This window comes from Corvus hawaiiensis, chromosome 6 (genome assembly GCF_020740725.1).
Source record: "Corvus hawaiiensis isolate bCorHaw1 chromosome 6, bCorHaw1.pri.cur, whole genome shotgun sequence".
Classification (NCBI taxonomy): domain Eukaryota; kingdom Metazoa; phylum Chordata; class Aves; order Passeriformes; family Corvidae; genus Corvus; species Corvus hawaiiensis.
In genome coordinates this window covers 31130939-31149858 of record NC_063218.1, presented here as the reverse complement: position 1 = coordinate 31149858, position 18920 = coordinate 31130939, and the positions used below count along the sequence as shown (strand labels likewise).

Sequence of the window (18920 nt, the reverse complement as noted above, 5' to 3'; positions counted from 1 at the left end):
CTTTTTGATATCTTTGAAGGAAATGGAGGCCAAGAAATCAGAAAATGCTTTGCTGTTTAGCTTTTAGTATTTATCAAACCAGGAAGCCATCACTTACGGGATGGCCATCTGTCTCTAGTTTTCCTCAATATTTTCTTATTTTCCCCTTATGAAAATAACAGATTTCGTGTGCTTGATGCTTAGCTGCGTCAAACCACGACACCATCCAAGGGCTAAATAGACACAGGAAGTCGTGTTCTCACATTGTTAATGGATCAGTGGGAAGCACACTAATGCATTTCACTAGCTAACATATTTAAAGATATAATTTGTGTGCCTGAGAGTTTTGATGTCTTACTGTTGTGAATATGGTGGCTACTATGCCCCTAAGAATACTGTTTTTCTAAATTTTCTAAATTTCCTAGATTAAAAACACATGGAAAGGGAATAGAGGAGATTCAGCAAATTGAATCAGATGAGAGAAAATAGTGAAAACTTCATAGAGGAAAAAATAATTGAAAACCTCATTAATGAAAGTGGAAATGAGCAAAAGAAGTGGATTTCATAGAAACAACTAGCAGAGTTGGGAGAACAAAGTGGCTTTTATTTAAAGATACCTTTTATTGAATGCAATTTAGCAGAAGAAACTTTCTGTGGGTTATAAGACACCTATGTACTGACCCAGAAAGGTGGGGCACCTTGAGAGTGTCTTCCAAAGCAGGACTGGGCAAAGAGCAGCTGTCACCTAAGTCTCTGGTGACGACTTTCCCCCTGTTGTCCTTCAGGGGCTGCATGTTGCCTCTCTTCAGAAGCAGCCACTAACAGCTTTAGTCAGGCTTAGCACATGGAGCAAGCAGAGCTTTGCGCAGCTCTGGAAGAAGAAACAGACAGACATAAGCAGTGTAGGAAGGAAGAATGTATAAAAGGTAACAAGAAGGCTAGTACAGCACAATTTTTAAAGGAAAATGGAATTAGAACCAAAGTGTTATATTAACACAGAAAAAAAACTGAGAAAAAAGCTAACAGGATGAGTGTGAAGCAGTTTCATTAGTGAGAAATGTAAAGTAATTCTGAACCAACTGTTTAAGCACAAGAAGGTATTCTTCTACTTGGTGCTCACTGTATTGGCTCTCGCCATTCTTGTGCCATAGCACGTACGGCTCAAAATGGACACTGTGTCAGTATTAGCAAAAGTCACTGTGACTTTTAAAGAGTTATCCCAGAAAGTAGGAATGAGACTGTAACACCTTCCCTACTTTGGAAAACTAGCTTGTTAACATGCCAAGACTTCTGCAGAAGACCAATATGGCTGAATAAAATCCAGTCCCTGTGGAAGAATAAGAGAGTAAATGCTCACCCACCAGCATGATGCTGCTAAACACAGTTGCCAGTAGATGACTGTCTCTGATCTAGTCTAGCAATGAAGTGATGTTGGGTAGGATAAGGAAAAAATCAGCAGACTCATAGCTCCCCCCAGGCATACCTGGGGCAGAGATGGGCAAGTATGAGAAAAATGCAATGGAGTTTGCTTTTCAGTCCTCATGGTAGAGCTCTGATAAACTGACCACTTTGTGTAAGTAAGTTCTTATGCCTGAGTAATTGAAGGAGAAAAGTCTGAAGTTTGTAAAACGGGAACACGGAGACTGCAAATTACACCCTGTAAAAAGGACACCATATTTTCCCTCTAAATGCACTTTTCCATGTTACTTTTTCAGCTAACAAACACTTTATCTGGGATGTAATTAAAATTCCCCATTGTCTCCCAAATATTAGATACTTTATTTTGTTCTTTCTCTTTAGTTAGTATTAGCTATGAGTAAGTTATCTATCTCTGGTCAAGGAGCATAAAACAATTATGCAAAGCATGAATGGTTTGGACTGTTTCAAGCCAAATACAGCATGGATTAGGCAAATGGAAGATAAATCTGTGACACTTACTATCTTGCATTCTTAAGACACATCTCCTTGTCACGCCAGAAAATGTTGCTGAGCTTCCAGGGTCTGTGTGTTGCTGGAGCACAAGTAACTCATACCCTCTGCCTTCAGCAAACCTTACTGAAAAGCTGGGATGAAAGGAAAGCACAGGAAAACTTCTGTCAGCTGGAGCCTCCAGCTTTTTGGCAAACCAGTACAAGCTCATCACAGCCAATAACTGCACGAGTAGTAACAGAATCTTTTAAGATGATCAAGCCAACCTGAGAACTGAGAATTCGGACCATCATGGCAAATGTACACCTAAGCAAAAAAAGTTGTTGCTTCTGCATGCTACACTTTGCTAGCAGACTCTTTCCTACTATTTATTTTGTTAAAGTAAATGTTTATTTCACAAACTGAGCAGTAAGCCACATCTTCTGACTATGAAGACTGGTGGTAGAAGTTTTAAGAGCATATCCTGTGATGGATATATCCCATTAGTCTATATTTTATTGGTGACGGCTAACCATCAAATTCTGTAATAACCTTGAAACACACAGTTTTAACTCACTGACTTCAGATTACACATTCAAAACTTTGTGAATCACATCAAGTATTTATTTCCAAAGGGTGGAATTCAAACTAAACAGAACACAGAAGTAGTCTGAAGTCAACAAGTTAAAATTAAAAATACACTAGCAAGTAGTATCTGCAAAAAGGAAAAGAATAATAGGATAAAAAAAGATTGATTTGTGATGAATATGGATATGGACATTATAAAAGGTCCAGCCTAAATCGAACACAACAACTTGTCATTGAAGGAACATATTTGCAGGAATCTTGTACATAATGGGTTTCTAAAATACAACACACATGTGTAGAGTAACAAATATAATCATAACATTAAAAACTTTCTGTAAAAAAATGTTGGAAGATTTTGTGGTGTTTCGTTCAGCAAACAATATTCAAATACAGAAAAGGTCAGAAAAAGAAAACAGACACCAGATTTACTCTCCATATGCATTTTTAATTGGATGAGATGTAACAGGCTTATTACAGCAAAAAAAGATTTAGGTAAGACATTAGAAAATCTTTCTAACTAAATAAAGATGGGTAGGGAAGTGCATTCCCATAATCTTTCTAAGCATCTCCATCATTGCAGTTTTTAAAGAATAGATTAGACAGACATTTAAGCTGATCTGTATAGACAGTTGTGCCTCAGAGGAAGGATGAAACTGTGTGTCTTGAGACTCAACAGTGCCTATTTCTTTTTTTTATGATGTATAGCCAGACTACTTTTTTCTAAGTGTATTTTATCATTTGTATGTAATGCAGTGCCAAACACATTAAAATATGGCTGCCTAAAGAGTGTATGGAAATAAACTGATCAAAATAGTTTTTATGTTTTTCTACTCATTATGGAGCTATCATGCTGTGGCAGAATACAAAATGAAGTGTGGCATGAATGCTCACTATGGAAAAGCAAAAAAAAATTAAAAAGAAGAAAATTAATCCAATGCAACCATTTGTAATGGAAAATGTCTTCTGGTAATAAAGCTTGCATTTTCATAGTACTCTTCTACTAGGAGTTTCAAAGACCTTTCAGAAATTTTCTTGGCACCCCTGAGGCACTTTGGGAGGCAAGACCACAACTGTGCAGCTTCACATTGGAGACAGAAGCTCCAGTATGCCCAGGTCAAGTTCTGAAAGCTGCGGGCTCTCAGCAGGGCAGGGCCTGGACTCCTCCAGATGCAGCTCATCCCCTCTCCCATGTCACGCTCTCTTAACATCACTGTCACTTGTCAACTTGCAGAAATGTCTCATTGCTCTCACCAACACTTAAACATGGGATACCACCTTCTACAACAGGAATAAACATTGATTTACTTCCCTTTCCTGGAGACCTCCACCAACACACCTATACCAAGCAAATATCTATCAGGGACTTCTATAAGAAAAAGGGTACCTGATATTTATTAACAGCAAAAATAATATTTGTGTATATTTGGACAACTGTATGACTTCCATCTAGTGTCCTGACTTCTCTCCTTAGGACAGAGACCCAGACAGATTTCATGTGTTTGTATAGCATGCTGAACCACAGAGTCATTGCTCTTGGCAAGCATCTCTCATTGACATTATAAAAGAATAATATACTACACATTTGTGTCCTAATGCTAGTCATATACTCTGAAATCCTGAATTTGCATAAAGTTTATAACCTTGACTTGGTGCTTTTTTAGGTATTTTCAAAAATAATTATTTAATATTGTTATTGTTTGACCAATTTACATGTCTGCTTTAACAATGAATACTTGAGCTATGCAAATAGTATTTGCTGTGTAAATGAACATTTTTCCATGTTCATATTATTTTTCTTCAACAAGTTCTCAGAGGTAAATACGTTATAGTAAATCTGTCTGTTTACAGATAGCTGGACATCAATATAAATCTGTTAAATGTCTGTATAAAAAAAGAAGTGGTTGTCTGTTATTGGCTAGATTCATGTTCTAAAAATCCTCAACTTTGCACTAATATGCCTTTAACTGCCTTTTAATACCACACTTTTGTGTATCACTATTAAAAGCAACAGCAAAAACTATTTACACAATGTAGGGAAAAAACCCTTCCAACTCTCTAATAATGACAATAACCTTAGCCAAGGATATTTCTCTATTTCTCTAAAATTAATAACTAGCTGGGGTTAATGGCCACTGGCTTCACCTTAGGCCCTCAATTAATCCCTGAACCTCAATTGTTATTACCTAATTGACTTAGTTTCATTTCATTTTAACATTTCAAAGTGATCTTCCTAAAATCACACTGACAGAGTAACGTGGTCTCTGTAGATATGCACTGACATGGTTTCAATACTGTTACTTCGTCTCCATACGCTTGCATTGACATTTCATTTTGCGTTGACATCGCAGTGCCACATCTATGGATCTGTGCAAATGACATGCAATTGTTCACGTTAGGTGAAAGCCTGGCCAGGAGCGAGGGCAGGCTGGTGTCCTATGCAGGGACATGATGCCAGCTGAGAGCTAGTAAGAATTAATGTTATAATTTTTAATAATTGTTTTTATTGCAAATATTATTTGTATGTTTGTAAACAGAAGAAATAACAAATTTCACTTGAAGTCTTCCTGGCTTCCTTAAGTAAACACACAAACAAAAATCTTTTTACTAAGATCAACTTAAAAACCTAGCTTGAAAAATGTACCAGTCTTTTAAAATGTATTTAAAACCAGCTTTTTTAATATTACCATTTCATGCTTATTTGAGGCTGCAAACAAATTATGCAAATATTGTGTGTTCAAATATCATCATATCAACGCAAGTAGCTGAATACTCTAAGATGCAACTCTAAACCAAGAAATCCTCATAAAAATAAGGCATCAAAATAGTGTCTTTTTATCATGTGGAAAAGTTTTTGAAAAGTCTTTTGAAGCTCTTTGATCCTGCTCTGGAATAATTTTGGTAGATTACTATTGTACAAAACCCATAATTTATAGTAGCTGACCTCAGCTGCTCTTTGTATAACAGCCATATATGAAACAATAGCAGGAAAGTGAAAAATACAAGGGGAACTAAAACTGCTCTGTTTATTATGTAGCTCATAATTACATCTTCCTCATTTAATCTTTTGAATCCTGGCATGTTTTTAATAATACAGGTTCAATTAATATTTACTATACACAGGAGAGTTAGTTTTGAGTAACACATTTAGACTATCCAAACTTTGTGTAACTTGTGACCTTTCCCTAACCTAAGAGAGGTCTATTTTATACAGATCGTACCAGATAGACAGTTCCTCTATAAATGGTGAAGTTGCTGCCAAGCTCCCATTGTTAGCTAGTTCATTTTTCAACAGGCACACTTTAGGTTCCTATCACACCACTGTAAAGAGCAAGCCCTTGAGGTTTCTTCTTTTGTCAATGTAATAAAAAGGTTATTTCTGAATAACCTGCAAATCCACAACAAATGGCCTTTTGTGACTTAGAATAACATGATAGGAGGATTTTTTTGTTGTTTTTGCAGGCAGCCTCCCATTTTATTCTGTAATATTAAATCAATACTTGAGCAGCATTTGTTCTAATGTACTTTATCTCATCCTCAAAATAACAAATACATGTTTCTAACAACTGTTACCCTAGCTCCATATTTACCACCTAACAGCAGAAGATCCCTTTGGAAGAAGCTACCTATTGTAAGACTACATCAGATGAAGTAACACCAAGAATCAAGTTAAATTCTGTGTACTTTTTGTTGACCCTTGAGGAATTGCTATCAACTCTGGTAAATACCAACAACCTGTAGAATGTACAAACTTTTGCCAGATCGACTGTGATGTGGAAATGGGGACATACCCATCTTTTCCACTCTGAACCAATGAGATTTTGGCACAGGAGGAAAGCTAAACCTTTAACTTCAACAGATCTCCTTGCAGAAGTAGTGCACAAAGAAGGCATGAACTCAGAGAAAACAAGGCTCCTTAATGAAAGAACTGCTTTAACAGCTGAATTCCTAATATTGCCTACGCCTATTTTCTAGTAGCACAGAGGCACTACTAACTTAGTCCTCTGTACAATTGTACTCTCAATAGAGGAGAGAGTGACTATTCTGCACTAAGTGTGCTCTGTTTGGTAAATATACCCAGCCTGCAGAAATGACCTATGTTTCACACCAAGAGAATGAAGAAGATCATCACAACGGTTCTGCATTACAAAACTATGTGGAAATTTGAGGACAGTCTACTTGGAATCTAGAGCTGCTATTTAAATTAGAGTAAGAGCAAAATTGCTTTAGATGGTTGGTCAGTCCAAATGTATACAGAAATGGAAACAGCACTCTTCAGATGTAGTAACAGAAACAGAAGCAGGTGGTACAAAACATGGTAGAAACTTTTCAAATAGGACACAAGCAAATGGGAGGATATTGAATAAATAAATGTGAAATGGTTAAAATAAGATGGAAAATTAAAAGGGAATGATTGAGCGGCAAATGGAAAGAGGCATTGATAGTCTTCTGTAGTAGTCTAGATGGTGGAGAAATCCAAAAACCAATACCAGGAAAGAATGACTTTTTGAATGAGCAAATACAACCTAACAGGATGAAAACTATTCATGAACTACCAGTACTATTAACGTAATGAGGTAAGCACTATAGGACATTTGGTCCCCTTTCTTCAGCTTTAGACGAAAGTTCTTCTGCTCTGAGCTGTCTTTAGGGAAAGATTATGAAACTCATACTAATAATGTGTCCCCAGAATATAGGAATGGCAAAACCCCTGCTTTCTTCCTATACTAGAGTGTGTGGCCCACCATTGTGTTGTTCCTCCTTCACAAGGAAGTTTTGCTTCCCTACTCAATACAATTACATCAATTCCTAAAGCTCAGAACAGGCCCTATACCAGTGGTGATAAGAGCAGATGCTTGCAAGTCTATATATGCCAGTGAGAACATCATTCAGTTTTATGTTCACTTCTGTTTTCTGGCTTGGCATAATTCATTAGCACACTCTACATAATACTCCATAAAACTGAATTTGGTTTTAATGTTAAGGTTCTAATGGCCACAACATTGTTTAAGAAAACAAAATCAAGAAAAAACCCACAAGCAAACAGCAGTGCTTCCTCTTTAATATTAAATGGATGTTTACATCTGATAAACAGAGAAAAATACTCAAATGAGGGTTTTTTTTCAGTATACAAGTAGTAATAACAAAACAGTCCTATTTTTTTTCTATATTTTGCTTTCAGCATTTAAAATAGTGACACAGCATAGTTTTTATAGTGGCAAAGCTTTTTTGATAGCATGCAATTAAATTAGTACAGTATATAGACTTTTGTGGCTAATTTCATTCTCATTCGAATACAAAGATTCTTAAAGTGGGCAATATATGAAGATGAGTTGAAAGCTCTGATTAAAGACAGCTGTACTGCTTTCCAACCTGGTATGTCACAACACTAGGTAGAGGAATAAATAAACAAATATAAGCCTAACCTGATTTATCTGTGCGTCTCCACATAAATTTGTTTAATGTAAAAACAAATAAAGAAAAGCTTTGATGGAGGTTAGCGGAATTTTCAACATCTGTGCAGATAAATTTAATTTATTCAAAAAGAAAATGCAGCATTAGTGTATCATGTAAAAGCTAATTTAAATGATTTCATATAACAGAAAGCATATGCAGTAGCTAAAACAAATTCCGTTTGCCTTTAAAACCCATTTCACTCAGACAACCATTATTTCTGAATTTTCTACTATGATAATGTTCAGTTATTTCCTCTTTTTTATTCTCTTCTTGATTTTACACATTCCACTAACCTAAACCATAGTTTAAAGTCCCAGGGGGAGTAACACCCTAAATGTAGCTTGTGTGCAGCATAAGGCAGCTACATTCATTCACAGATTGCTTCTGTGTATCTTTATGGGCAAATCCTTAAGGCTGGTCAGATAAAATAAGCTCAGCACAATACCTTAAACAGTTGAACATAAATGAGTTACAGGTGTTTGAATATTTTTTTAAATAAATCTCTTTACTATAACACAGTCAAATCCAAGAAAACATCTCTATACAACAATAACTCACTATAGTGGGGCTATACTAGGCTATCTCTGCAGCAAGGGACAGAGTACTAGAAGACCAAAGATATTTTTTCCTGAAAATGAAAGATAAGTCAAAATGATAAATTCCTGTCTGAAACTTGCCAGAAAGTGTTAAGGTGAGAACTAAAAATTAAAAATAGAAATACTGTGTATGCATCTGAAAACTACAGCCAAAAAACTCCTGAGTAGGATTAATATCCTTTCCACTCAAGGCAAGACTGTAAAAACTCTGCACATGATTTCTGAAATCATACAGTGTACAAAGTATCACCTCAACTAAAAAAAAGGTGATGAATATGCACTGTACTGTTTTAGAGACCTTTTCCTTCCAGAAAAGGTCATCAACTTGTGCTTTAGGGAGACTGTTATCACACCTTTAATTCTACAACAGAATCCATAGCTCTTCTCAGAAAATCTGAACATGATGAGCATACATGCAAATCTCTCGCTGACATTTTAAAATATTTTGTCCTTTCCTGAATAACAGTTAGCAAAAATAAAGAGTACTGAAGTGTGTCAAGCCCAATAAGCTGCTGTCATTAAAAAACATCTGAGAGCACAAACCTGTGACCCGATCTTGCCCCTCTGAGTGGAGATGTGGATGGAAAAAGAAGAGACTGAACTCAAAATTTCAAGAAGGGCTAACATCCACCTCAATGAACTTCTGATCTTGGTGGTTCTAACACGAGAAAAACAAGGCTCTTAAAGGAAACAACTACACAGGAAACTTCTGTTCATTTGTGTGCTTTATTTGTCTTGTGGAACTGATCCAGTATGAAACACTGTTTTATCTTTTTTTTAAATTCCCCTTCTTGAACACCAGGATGGCAAACTCCTTCAGAAATACCCCACATAGAGAGCTCCTGCACGCTGTTCTTTTGGACTTCAGTGTCCCAGAAATTTGCTACCTAGAGGGGTCAAGACAGATTCCTTCCTTAGTGAGTTAAGAGAAAAATTCCTAGGTATAGATTCCTTGGGGGTGAGGGAGAGAAAAAGACAAAACGCAAGTTATTTTTGAGTCACTAAAATACTTATTAAACCCCCTAAAAACTACCCCCAAACTTCACAGGCTTATATACATAAAATAAAACCTGTGTTCTTCACTTTCATCCCCCTTTCAAAATCCCCTATTTTTTTAACTGTTAACTTGGGATTACATTGTTGATTTTAACAACCAGATAGTGATAAAACACACGCACCAATTATTATCTCAAAATCTGGGTATTTACTGTAACAGCCATGATCCTCTCTTACCACTTGGGCTTTACCAGCTTTGCATTATATTGTTTTAAGCCCCAAAACAACAGTCTTTACCAAATCTCCACATCACTGTAGGTGTTTTAGTCACATCACTAGCACATACTGAATTCATAAAAAGCACTTAATTTTATAGGTGACTCTGTAACAGGGATAAGAACTGAAAGCTCCACCTTTCAGCCTCTGCATTTTTGTCTTTGTTTAGAATGCTTGAAGAAGCCATCCGGAAGGAAGAAAGATTATGAGTATCTCGAAACTAGCTGTTTGACAGAGACAGAACTGCTGATAATGAGTGGGTTGTGTCTGTCTTTTTTGGCTGATCACAACAGAGGTCTGAAGCAAAACAGAAACTCTTGATATGTTTGTGTAAAGCAGCAGTAGCATAAGGGCGGGCAGCAGGAGTTCAGCTGAAGTTCAGGGCAGATGTTGCCATTAGTTTACACTGCAGGAAAGTAAAATTGCTTCCGGATTTACCTCTTCCTCCCAACATCAGCGCTGAGCCATGCTGTGTCGCAGAGTCACAATGTCAGTAGGGAAGCAGTCTTTTAGCAGGATACCACGTTCACGATGGCAGTCCAGCTCTTCAATAAATCCGTACCAATAGATGACTAATCCAGGGCCAAATCTATCGAACAAAAAGGAAAAGTGAACTTACGTAACTGTGTTAGGGGAATTTTAATTTCCCACCTCTGTGATTCCAACACAAATTTGGTAATTTCACTGCAAAATTGGAGGGAGTATTTGACCTCCATTTAATTTTCAAATTTTGAATGTGCCATTGATTGCTGTCAATAGTACCTGATTCCATGAATAAGAATGCTATTTAGAGACTCAAAGAATCCACATCGAAGTTTTAGTTTTTTTCTTTTGAATACTCTGCACATGTCAGTAAAAAATACCTATGTATTAAATACTAAATAACATTCAGTAAATGTGATATATAGGGAAACCTCTTTGGCCATGCACTCTGCTCTTTTAGATTTGTGTGTGCAGACATTAAAAACACAAGGGTTTTACTCATGTCCCAGTTCATTCGAATTATAATATCATGAAGGTGACAAAGAATCCTCAAAATATAATCTCTACAATGAGCTATTATTCAGGTAATTATTAGCATAAAGAACAATTCAGAAGAAACAGAAAGTTTGTGCTGTAATGTCTCTGAAATGTGCCTCAGGAATTCCTTAGATATTGCTAACTCTGACTGATCCCCACTAGGCAATCTCAGGAAGTAGCCCCATGGACTATTCTACCCATCAGGAAGTTCAGACCTTCAGGCTGGGTTCATAAAGAAGTAATCACTATCAATCACTGTGTACTGCGATATGTTTTGCACATCAGTTTCACGTTTTTCCTACTGAGAGCACTTAATTAAAGGGCAGCACTACTTCTGGTGTAGTGTTGCAGGAATTTTACAGTGGAATCATAAATTATGAATGTTGGGTTAGTAAAAGGATGTCTAAAAACAGAACTGCTTTCTGTAGTCTAACATTACAGCAGTCTGTACAACATTAGACCAAAAAGCTTTTTCTTTCCTTGATTTATTATATGCTGTAGTGAACTTGCCAAAACCAACAGTGCAGGATGAGCTGTTAGGTACCGTCTGTACAAGAAAAAGTTCAATAGAATGTCATGTAATGGTTTATATACAGAGCTGTACTCAGGACTCAACCAATATGGCAGCCAATTTTTGTTAGCATTTAATTATAATAAATATGAGCTGGGGGGAGGCATGGTAACCTAAATGTCCACTGAGCAGACAATACAAGCCCTCAAAGCCATGGGTAGTGCCAGACTGGCCTCATGAGGGTGGTTTCTTTCCAACAATGCAGGGAAAACTCTATTTGATGTGCTCATGTAATGGAATAGGCATCAAAGGAAGAAGAAACCCCTGTGGCTTCCTCCTGCAGTTTCAATTAGACACGGTACTCTTTTGCCTGAAACTGCTGCAGAGCATTGTAACATTTTGGTCTATGGCTACTACTCTTCAACCTCCCAGTGGCCACAGTTCAGTGGCAGAGTAAATTACCCCTCAGCATAGCTGAGGCCACACTGGCAAATATGCTTTTTGCAACTGAAAGCTGATATTCGAAAGCTGAAAGGTTAAAACTCTGACAAATCTGGTTGTACCAGGCAACACATCCTAACACATTTGGCAATAAATACAGCACAGACTAAAAAGTGGCTAATATGAAAGACAATGCTGCCTATACCCAATTCCTAAGTTTTGTTTGGCTGGCCAACTATTTCAGCTTCTATGGACTTCTTTCCATTGTCCTTTGCTTAAGCTCCTGTGGGGCCAAAACACGTGGAACCTCACTGTACCTGCAAGCCTGGAGACCCAAGCAGGAGTGAGAGGCCAAGGCAAGTGAGGCTAAGGACTGATGCTCACAGCCTCTGGTGAGACAGCAGTTTGCTGATCCAGGAGGGGCCCCTACTTTTGTCACTTCACAGACTACGTATCTGTTCCCACATCAAGCAAATATAGAAATGGGTAATTGGGTGGGGATGTACTTACATACTAACCAAAATTATTTTAAAAGCAAAAATGCCCAGAAGATAGGGAGCAGACCTTACATTTCTAATGGGCTATTTTGTGCAAGGCAGAAGGTATGAAATGTATGCAAGTAGTTACTCATTACGAGCACATGTGCCAGGTAAAATCCTGATGCTAATGAGCAGCTGCTCATCCAAGTTTTGAAGGGCTCATTTTGCTGTGTGGCAGTCTGAATCCCCCATCCACCATAAAATGCATGTGGCACTGTGCTTAAGTAATTTGTTTAGTTATTTTTTGAAACTGTAATTTTAAACAAAATTACTATTTCAAGATACCTCAAAAGGCTAATTTATGTCTTATGAGCAAATCACCTCAGCTCAAGCACAATTTCTGAGGTGCTTAGAAAATTATGTTCAGAAATACCAAATTTGATAATAAAATTATATACAAGAACATCCGCAGACTGTTAATGGCAGGAGCAAGTACATCTTTAGCATGAGAACATCCATCAATCCTGCTTCTGACTGTGGTGTTACAGCGAAACTGTTTGCCCTGTGCTGTCTAGGTTGCATTTTTTCAACTCTATTGTGCCATTCGTTCTATTATAGGTCTATATCACAAAGCTCATGTGTATGATTATTACAGTGCAGACACTGCAACACGATGTACCAGACAACAAGGCCCATGGAAAAGAAATATATATGGACCGATTCTTGCTAGCTGTTTCAGAGATGTTTATTTCTCCAGCCGCATGGCCGGAGCTCTGCCCAGGAACTGTTCCAGTCACGGGACCAAGGGTCCTTCTGCCCGCGCAGGGAACACAAACCAACCAATGGGAACGAGGCTGAGCAGGGCAGGGAAACCCCGTGTCTGTGCCCTCAGGGCCCCTCTGCCAGGGCTACACGGCGGGGGGGGAGGGCCCCAACGTATGATCACATAAAAACCCATGTCATACTTTTGTTTAAGAACACTTAAGTGCAGTACTTAAGACCAAAATTAACTTGTTGGCCCATTAAGCATTTGCCACTGACTATCAGGAACTCCTGCTGCTAAGTGCTAATTTCTCTTTCATTAATGCCCAGAGTTGGCAAACCACAAACAATGCCACTGGTTAATTACTGCTGCCTTAATTTGAAAAGACATTTAACCTTTTTGTATAAGGGGATGAGGTAGGGAAATGTAACCTGGAAGTAAGAACCATACTTTTTAATTTGACTCCTTCCCAAGTGGAGATATGACACCCTGAGGAATGGAAGTAAGTGCTGTGAATTACAAAGTAAAGCTACAAATTGATTTCTTGTATCAGTTGTAACATTGAACAAGTTAGTGACTGACCGTGGTTTACACACGAGAATGAACTGAACTGAGAGAATGCTTACTTGGTATTGCTATGGGAAGGGGATGCATTCAGTAGCTCGGAGGAGCATAGAAAAACTTTGAATGTACCAATTGGTTCTAAAACTATATAGATACAAGACAGGACAGGTTATCTTATTTCATATGAAAGACACACTGGAGAAAGTTTAGCTAAACTGAAAATCAACCAGAGCATGTAACAAACTATTGGACTCCTATGGATTTTCTTCTTTTGGAGAAAAATTGTATAAATCCCTGAAAATATGCTTGTATTTCTTCTCCCCTGTCTTTAGTTCTTAGGTGTGAAAAGCTTAGGTGTGAAGGAACGTGTCCAAAGGTTATAAAAAACTGTAGCTACAGCTATTCCAGTGAAAGTTCTGCTTTTAGAAATTTACGAGGGGTTTCTTTCTAAAGCTGAAAAGAAATCCAAGTAACTAAGCTTCGGTTAATTCCATGAAGTAAAAATAGAATAAACAGGAAATATAGAAGCAAGCTTCCTTCAGAACACAATAAACAGAGCAAGTGAAAATTGTCCACACAGGTTGCATCAGTTTACTTAAAAATCAACCAATAAATAGGTAGCTACCATTATATAAATCCCGGTTTAGTCATTGTCCAGTACTGACATTAGAAGTTGTGACTAGAAGGCAGCCAAAGCCAACTCAGCTGCACTTGGGGTATGAGTACCAGAAGTGCCAAAATGGAGGCAGTCAGGCTCACAACCCCAAGGCATGGCAAGATGAGAGCAGCAAAAGCTCGTGGATTACTTTAGGCCTAATTTAGGCTTGATACAGGTGACTAAATTTAGTCTACGTACTAAAGGCAGCAGATGGTGTCTTTCAAAGAATCAACTGAAGCATTTGAGATAGAAAAATACCGTTTGAGTATAGTTAAATATAGTTGCAGTCTCAACAAGTTCTTTACATAAAACATCTGACAATATTGTTTGCTCCAAGTAAGTCAGGTCTGCACTAATTTCAGGTTGTTCAGAGGAACTCTTGTATTGGTTTAATCACACAAATCTTGAAAGAAACCCATAGCTAAAGTAGTACACTGATAATTGTGGGACACTGAGTTTTGTCTTGGAAAGGAGTTTCACAGAGATATACTGTAAAGCCAGAAGGCAAAATTCAGTTAACCCAAAGCCAAATGGTTCTCTCTTAAGAAAAAAACCCCAACAACAACAAACTAAGGGATCACTTAAAAAAAAAAAGGAATGAAAACAACTAAGTAAAATATGCATCTGAGTTTAACTTGCCCTCCAGTTGAACCAGTTTTGTGCTAGAACAAAAAAAAGACTTTTATTTATTTATCGAAGTGGTCTAGTAGGCTCACACATATACTACTTCACTTCAAGAGAAACTACTTTCTAGTAATGTCTTTTCCTCTGGAATGTCTGTGTGAGGTCCATACCAGCTTCTAAGGATTTGCCTAGACATGTGGCTGTTGTGAGGTGATTTTTTCACCATCAAAAAGCCTTGCATGTGGTTATATGAAAAAATGCATTTTCAACACACTGCTTGATACTGAACAGAAATGTAAAACAATTTGGAATTGTTTTTATCTAAATAAAACTTAAGCTTCATTTATTCTTAGTCTATTTGTTATAGATATGCTATATGCATCTCAGCATAATGTAAATAATTTGAATTCCAAAAGACCCTCATAATAAAATGCTGGCATATGAATTATTATTTCTAACATGCATGCATTTAAACAAATATTTTATCAAATGGATTCAGCCAAGTATTCATCTTATGAAAGTTGGTGATTTTAATTATGAAGGTCACACCTGAATGTGTCTTTTAAGGACTGCATTCTGGTCCCTCACTTTTGAATGCCAGCTAAAAAGCTGGCTTTGTCTCCTTGTTTTTCTTTTTAAATATGAAGCATTAGCATGAAACCAGAGCATTACCATTTGTACATCACTACTTATTTTCTGGGAAAGGGGAATTACAAAAGTTCACAAATAAATTATTACCTTCTAAGAAAATTTAACATCAGTCATCAGAATCACAGTTGTGAGTAAACGGGTTTTACTTGTAGTACTAATAAACCTTGAAGATAAAACAATTAACCCCCCCTATAATAACACATAAAACTTTTACTGGATTTTTACTGTTTATGGACACTCAGCTTTATTTTAGTGTACTTGTAGAAGTCTTATTTGTGTCAGCGGAAGAAATTTAGAAATTGGCAGAGCTAGGCTAGTAGGCAACAACTACAAGACCACATTTTCGAATAAGGTCAGTTGGCATCAGTCAGCCAACTTCCTTATGTCTAGACTAGTTTACTATTGCTGATGACACAGCATTATATATCTTGGCAAACATTTAAGAGCCACTGCTCAGAAATGTACTTCGATTAGCATGAAACTTTCCACTTAAACAGCTACTGCAGCCCTAATTCAGAAAAGTTTATAACAAGGTTATTTTTTCCTACCATTCATTTACACAGAGTTTAAAAATCAAATAAAGGTACTTTTGCATGAAGACAGTGCATTTTAAAAACTCTGAATGCAATTTGAAGATAACGGTGGGGTTTTATTATTCCTGTCAGTTTCCAAATCCTCCACACAATTTTGTCATCCACTGACACTCACACATCACCTTATTACTTTGACTTCACCAAATCCGGTTGAAAGAAAGGAATAAAAAATCCAGTATTTAGAAAAATCAAGTAACTGAATGATAACTTTTGCTTTAAAAATCTGATCCTTAACCTGTAATCCATAAGGCTGCAATATTTTTGTGCCAAACTCCCTTAAGCCACTTAACACTGACTTCCTACCGTAGCAACTGCAAAAAAATAAATGAATTTCCTTGCAAATGTGGCTCAAGAAAGTTTAACAAGTTCTGACCACTTTTAAAGATAATAGGAAACTTGTCCATGGCATGAACAAGTACTACCTACATCATGCCTCACACACAGACACTAGCAGCATAATATGTCTCAAGGATGCAGGCACCCAGTTCATGCTGCTTAAGGTAAAATTAAGCAAGTAAAACCTAATCTGCTTTAAGCTTTGATGTTACCACAGCAGTTGGAGGAAGTCTTATTTTTACTGAAGACAAGGAAAAATCAAAGTCTACTTATATTTTTTGAGACTCCCATTTCCAAGGTTTTGACTCAAAAGTGGGAATTTCTTTGGGCTGAGAAAGGTAGGCATTTCCATGAATGCCAGAAACTGGTATTATATGCAGTTGATATGGAATTTAGAGTTGTCAGGTGAAAAAAAAGGTGGATGGAAACTAATATCAGGCCTCTGTCTCTACGGTTACACCTCACTCAGACGTGATTACATCTTAATGAGCTTTTTTTTACACTAGTTGTCTTTTTAACTCTGCAATGAGACTGTTAAAGCTTCAATCAAACAGCAGTATTTCATCAAGCTTATAATATGATTTAATTGCTTTTGGCATTTTGAGAAATAAAAAGAAATCAAGTGATATTTATGTGGACATAAGGGAGCATTTAAAATACTTTAGAATTTTCCATAGCACAGTTTTAAATGCATATTAGTAGATTGCAGCAGAAACTGTGCAAGTCACTGTCATTAAAATATTATAAATACAATATAACTTTTAGCTGCATAATACATTTTTAATAAACAAACTGTCGAAACACATTCTTCACTTACACTTATTCATTCAGATCTGAGTACTGTTCTCCAGGCAAATAAAGGATTTCTATAATCCTCAATGACAAGTTAGGCTTTTTTAAAAAAATACAGTTCTCATGGAAATTAACTTTTAAAAACTATGATTAAATAACATTAAGGTTACAGTGATTTACAAGGATCAAGGCTTTCTAAGTGAAGACTGATGCAGTGAGTGAGAAAGAAAACACATACTGGCTTCAAGGCAGCTTGTCATTAAGACGAGAAAGCCTTGAGTGAACTTTTAATTTCTCAATTTCTGTTGGTTTATGTCCTAAAATCTACTAAAATATAACTTTGTTGTTGTTGTTTATTAAGCAGTATTCCAGATGCTCAACTCTCAAGTGGTTGTGTGCACTTAAGGTACAACATTTTTTTCTTTCAGTCTCAGCATGTTCAAAAATCAGGTAGATGCTTTCTTTGTACATCAGATAGTAAGGTTTTGTGCTCTAAAGACACACTACAAGGTGACCCTGTGCCTGCACTGCAGGATTGGGCTGATGTACTGAAAATTAACATGATACTCACATCAACATTTTAGAAAAGAGATTTTTAACCCTTATCCTGCTGAACTGTTTCATGGAAATAATGGCCACAGTTTTTTTTCACAGAATCATAGAATGGTTTGGGTTGGAAGGGACCTTAAAGATCACCTGGTTCTAAGCCCCCTGCTGTAGGCAGGGGTGCCACCCACTGAGATCAGGTTGCTCAGGACCCCATCCAAACTGACCTTGAACACTCTCAAGGATGGGGCATCCACAATCTCTCTTGGCAGCCTGTTACACTGCCTCACCACCCTTGAATGCAGCCCACAAGGTACTTGGCCTTCTGGGCTGCGAGTGCACATTGGTGGCTTCTTCTGGCTCTAGTGGGGATCACCTGGGTATGCACCTTGGAAAACAATGCATTTTGGCTGCATAGGAAGATAGTTCCAGTATCTGGCTAAAAGAGATAATAGTGTTCCAGGTACATTATTTGATAGTTTGGAGATAAATGCAGTATTCTGGGAAATACAAGGATTCTACATCAGTTAACCATTTCAATACAGGGCAAAATGACCTCAGGCACCCTGTATGAGGGACATAACTAAACAAAAGCTCAACCAAAAAACCCTAAAATCCAAAAGGCACAATACAAGAAAAAATTTCTTCATCTTCCTTTTCAGAAGCTTCAAAATTTCCATTCTGGCGGAGAAAGTCTAATATTCTATTCTATATTAGGTGTGGCATCAGTGTATTTGTCTTTCATAATTCAGGGTTAGCACATTGTTATAGTGTCCACTATTTTGCAAGTCCATTCACGTGTTCCTGTTCAAAAACAGCAACGCCCTTCCAATCCTACAACATGCAATTTGAGGACTAGTTTACTAAAGCAGTGCTGCTTCTATTTTAAATTGTGCTACTTGTATTTACCAGTTAAGACATTGCAAGAATGGTGGTATTCTTCGAATAAACAAGGAACAGAGATGGTTGCTGGCACTGCAGAACTATTCCATACACTGTTACTGAAAGCACCGCTTTCTGATTAAATCCAGGCAAGGAATGTTGCTTCTTGAGCTTGTTACTCAGTTTCTCTTAGAAAACCTTATGCCATTAGTTCGCTCTCCAGAGACTGTCGATGCAAGGCCACTATTGTTTGATTCTGCACC

General features: G+C 37.2%; 1 protein-coding gene across 5 annotated transcripts in view; it reads right to left on the bottom strand.

Moving 5' to 3' along the window:
• Positions 1-1739: 1739 nt before the first annotated feature.
• The window catches only part of CDIN1 (CDAN1 interacting nuclease 1), a 135308-nt gene continuing 118127 nt past the window's right edge, over positions 1740-18920 (bottom strand). For 2 of the 5 annotated variants that reach the window (XM_048305914.1, XM_048305921.1), the window contains one exon: positions 7507-10386. In XM_048305914.1, the coding sequence (XP_048161871.1) occupies positions 10251-10386 (136 nt within the window). In that variant the 3' untranslated portion in view covers positions 7507-10250. Of the gene's footprint in view, positions 2043-7506; positions 10387-18920 lie in introns of those variants that run through there. The other 3 variants (XM_048305918.1, XM_048305916.1, XM_048305917.1) reach the window with 3 other exon arrangements.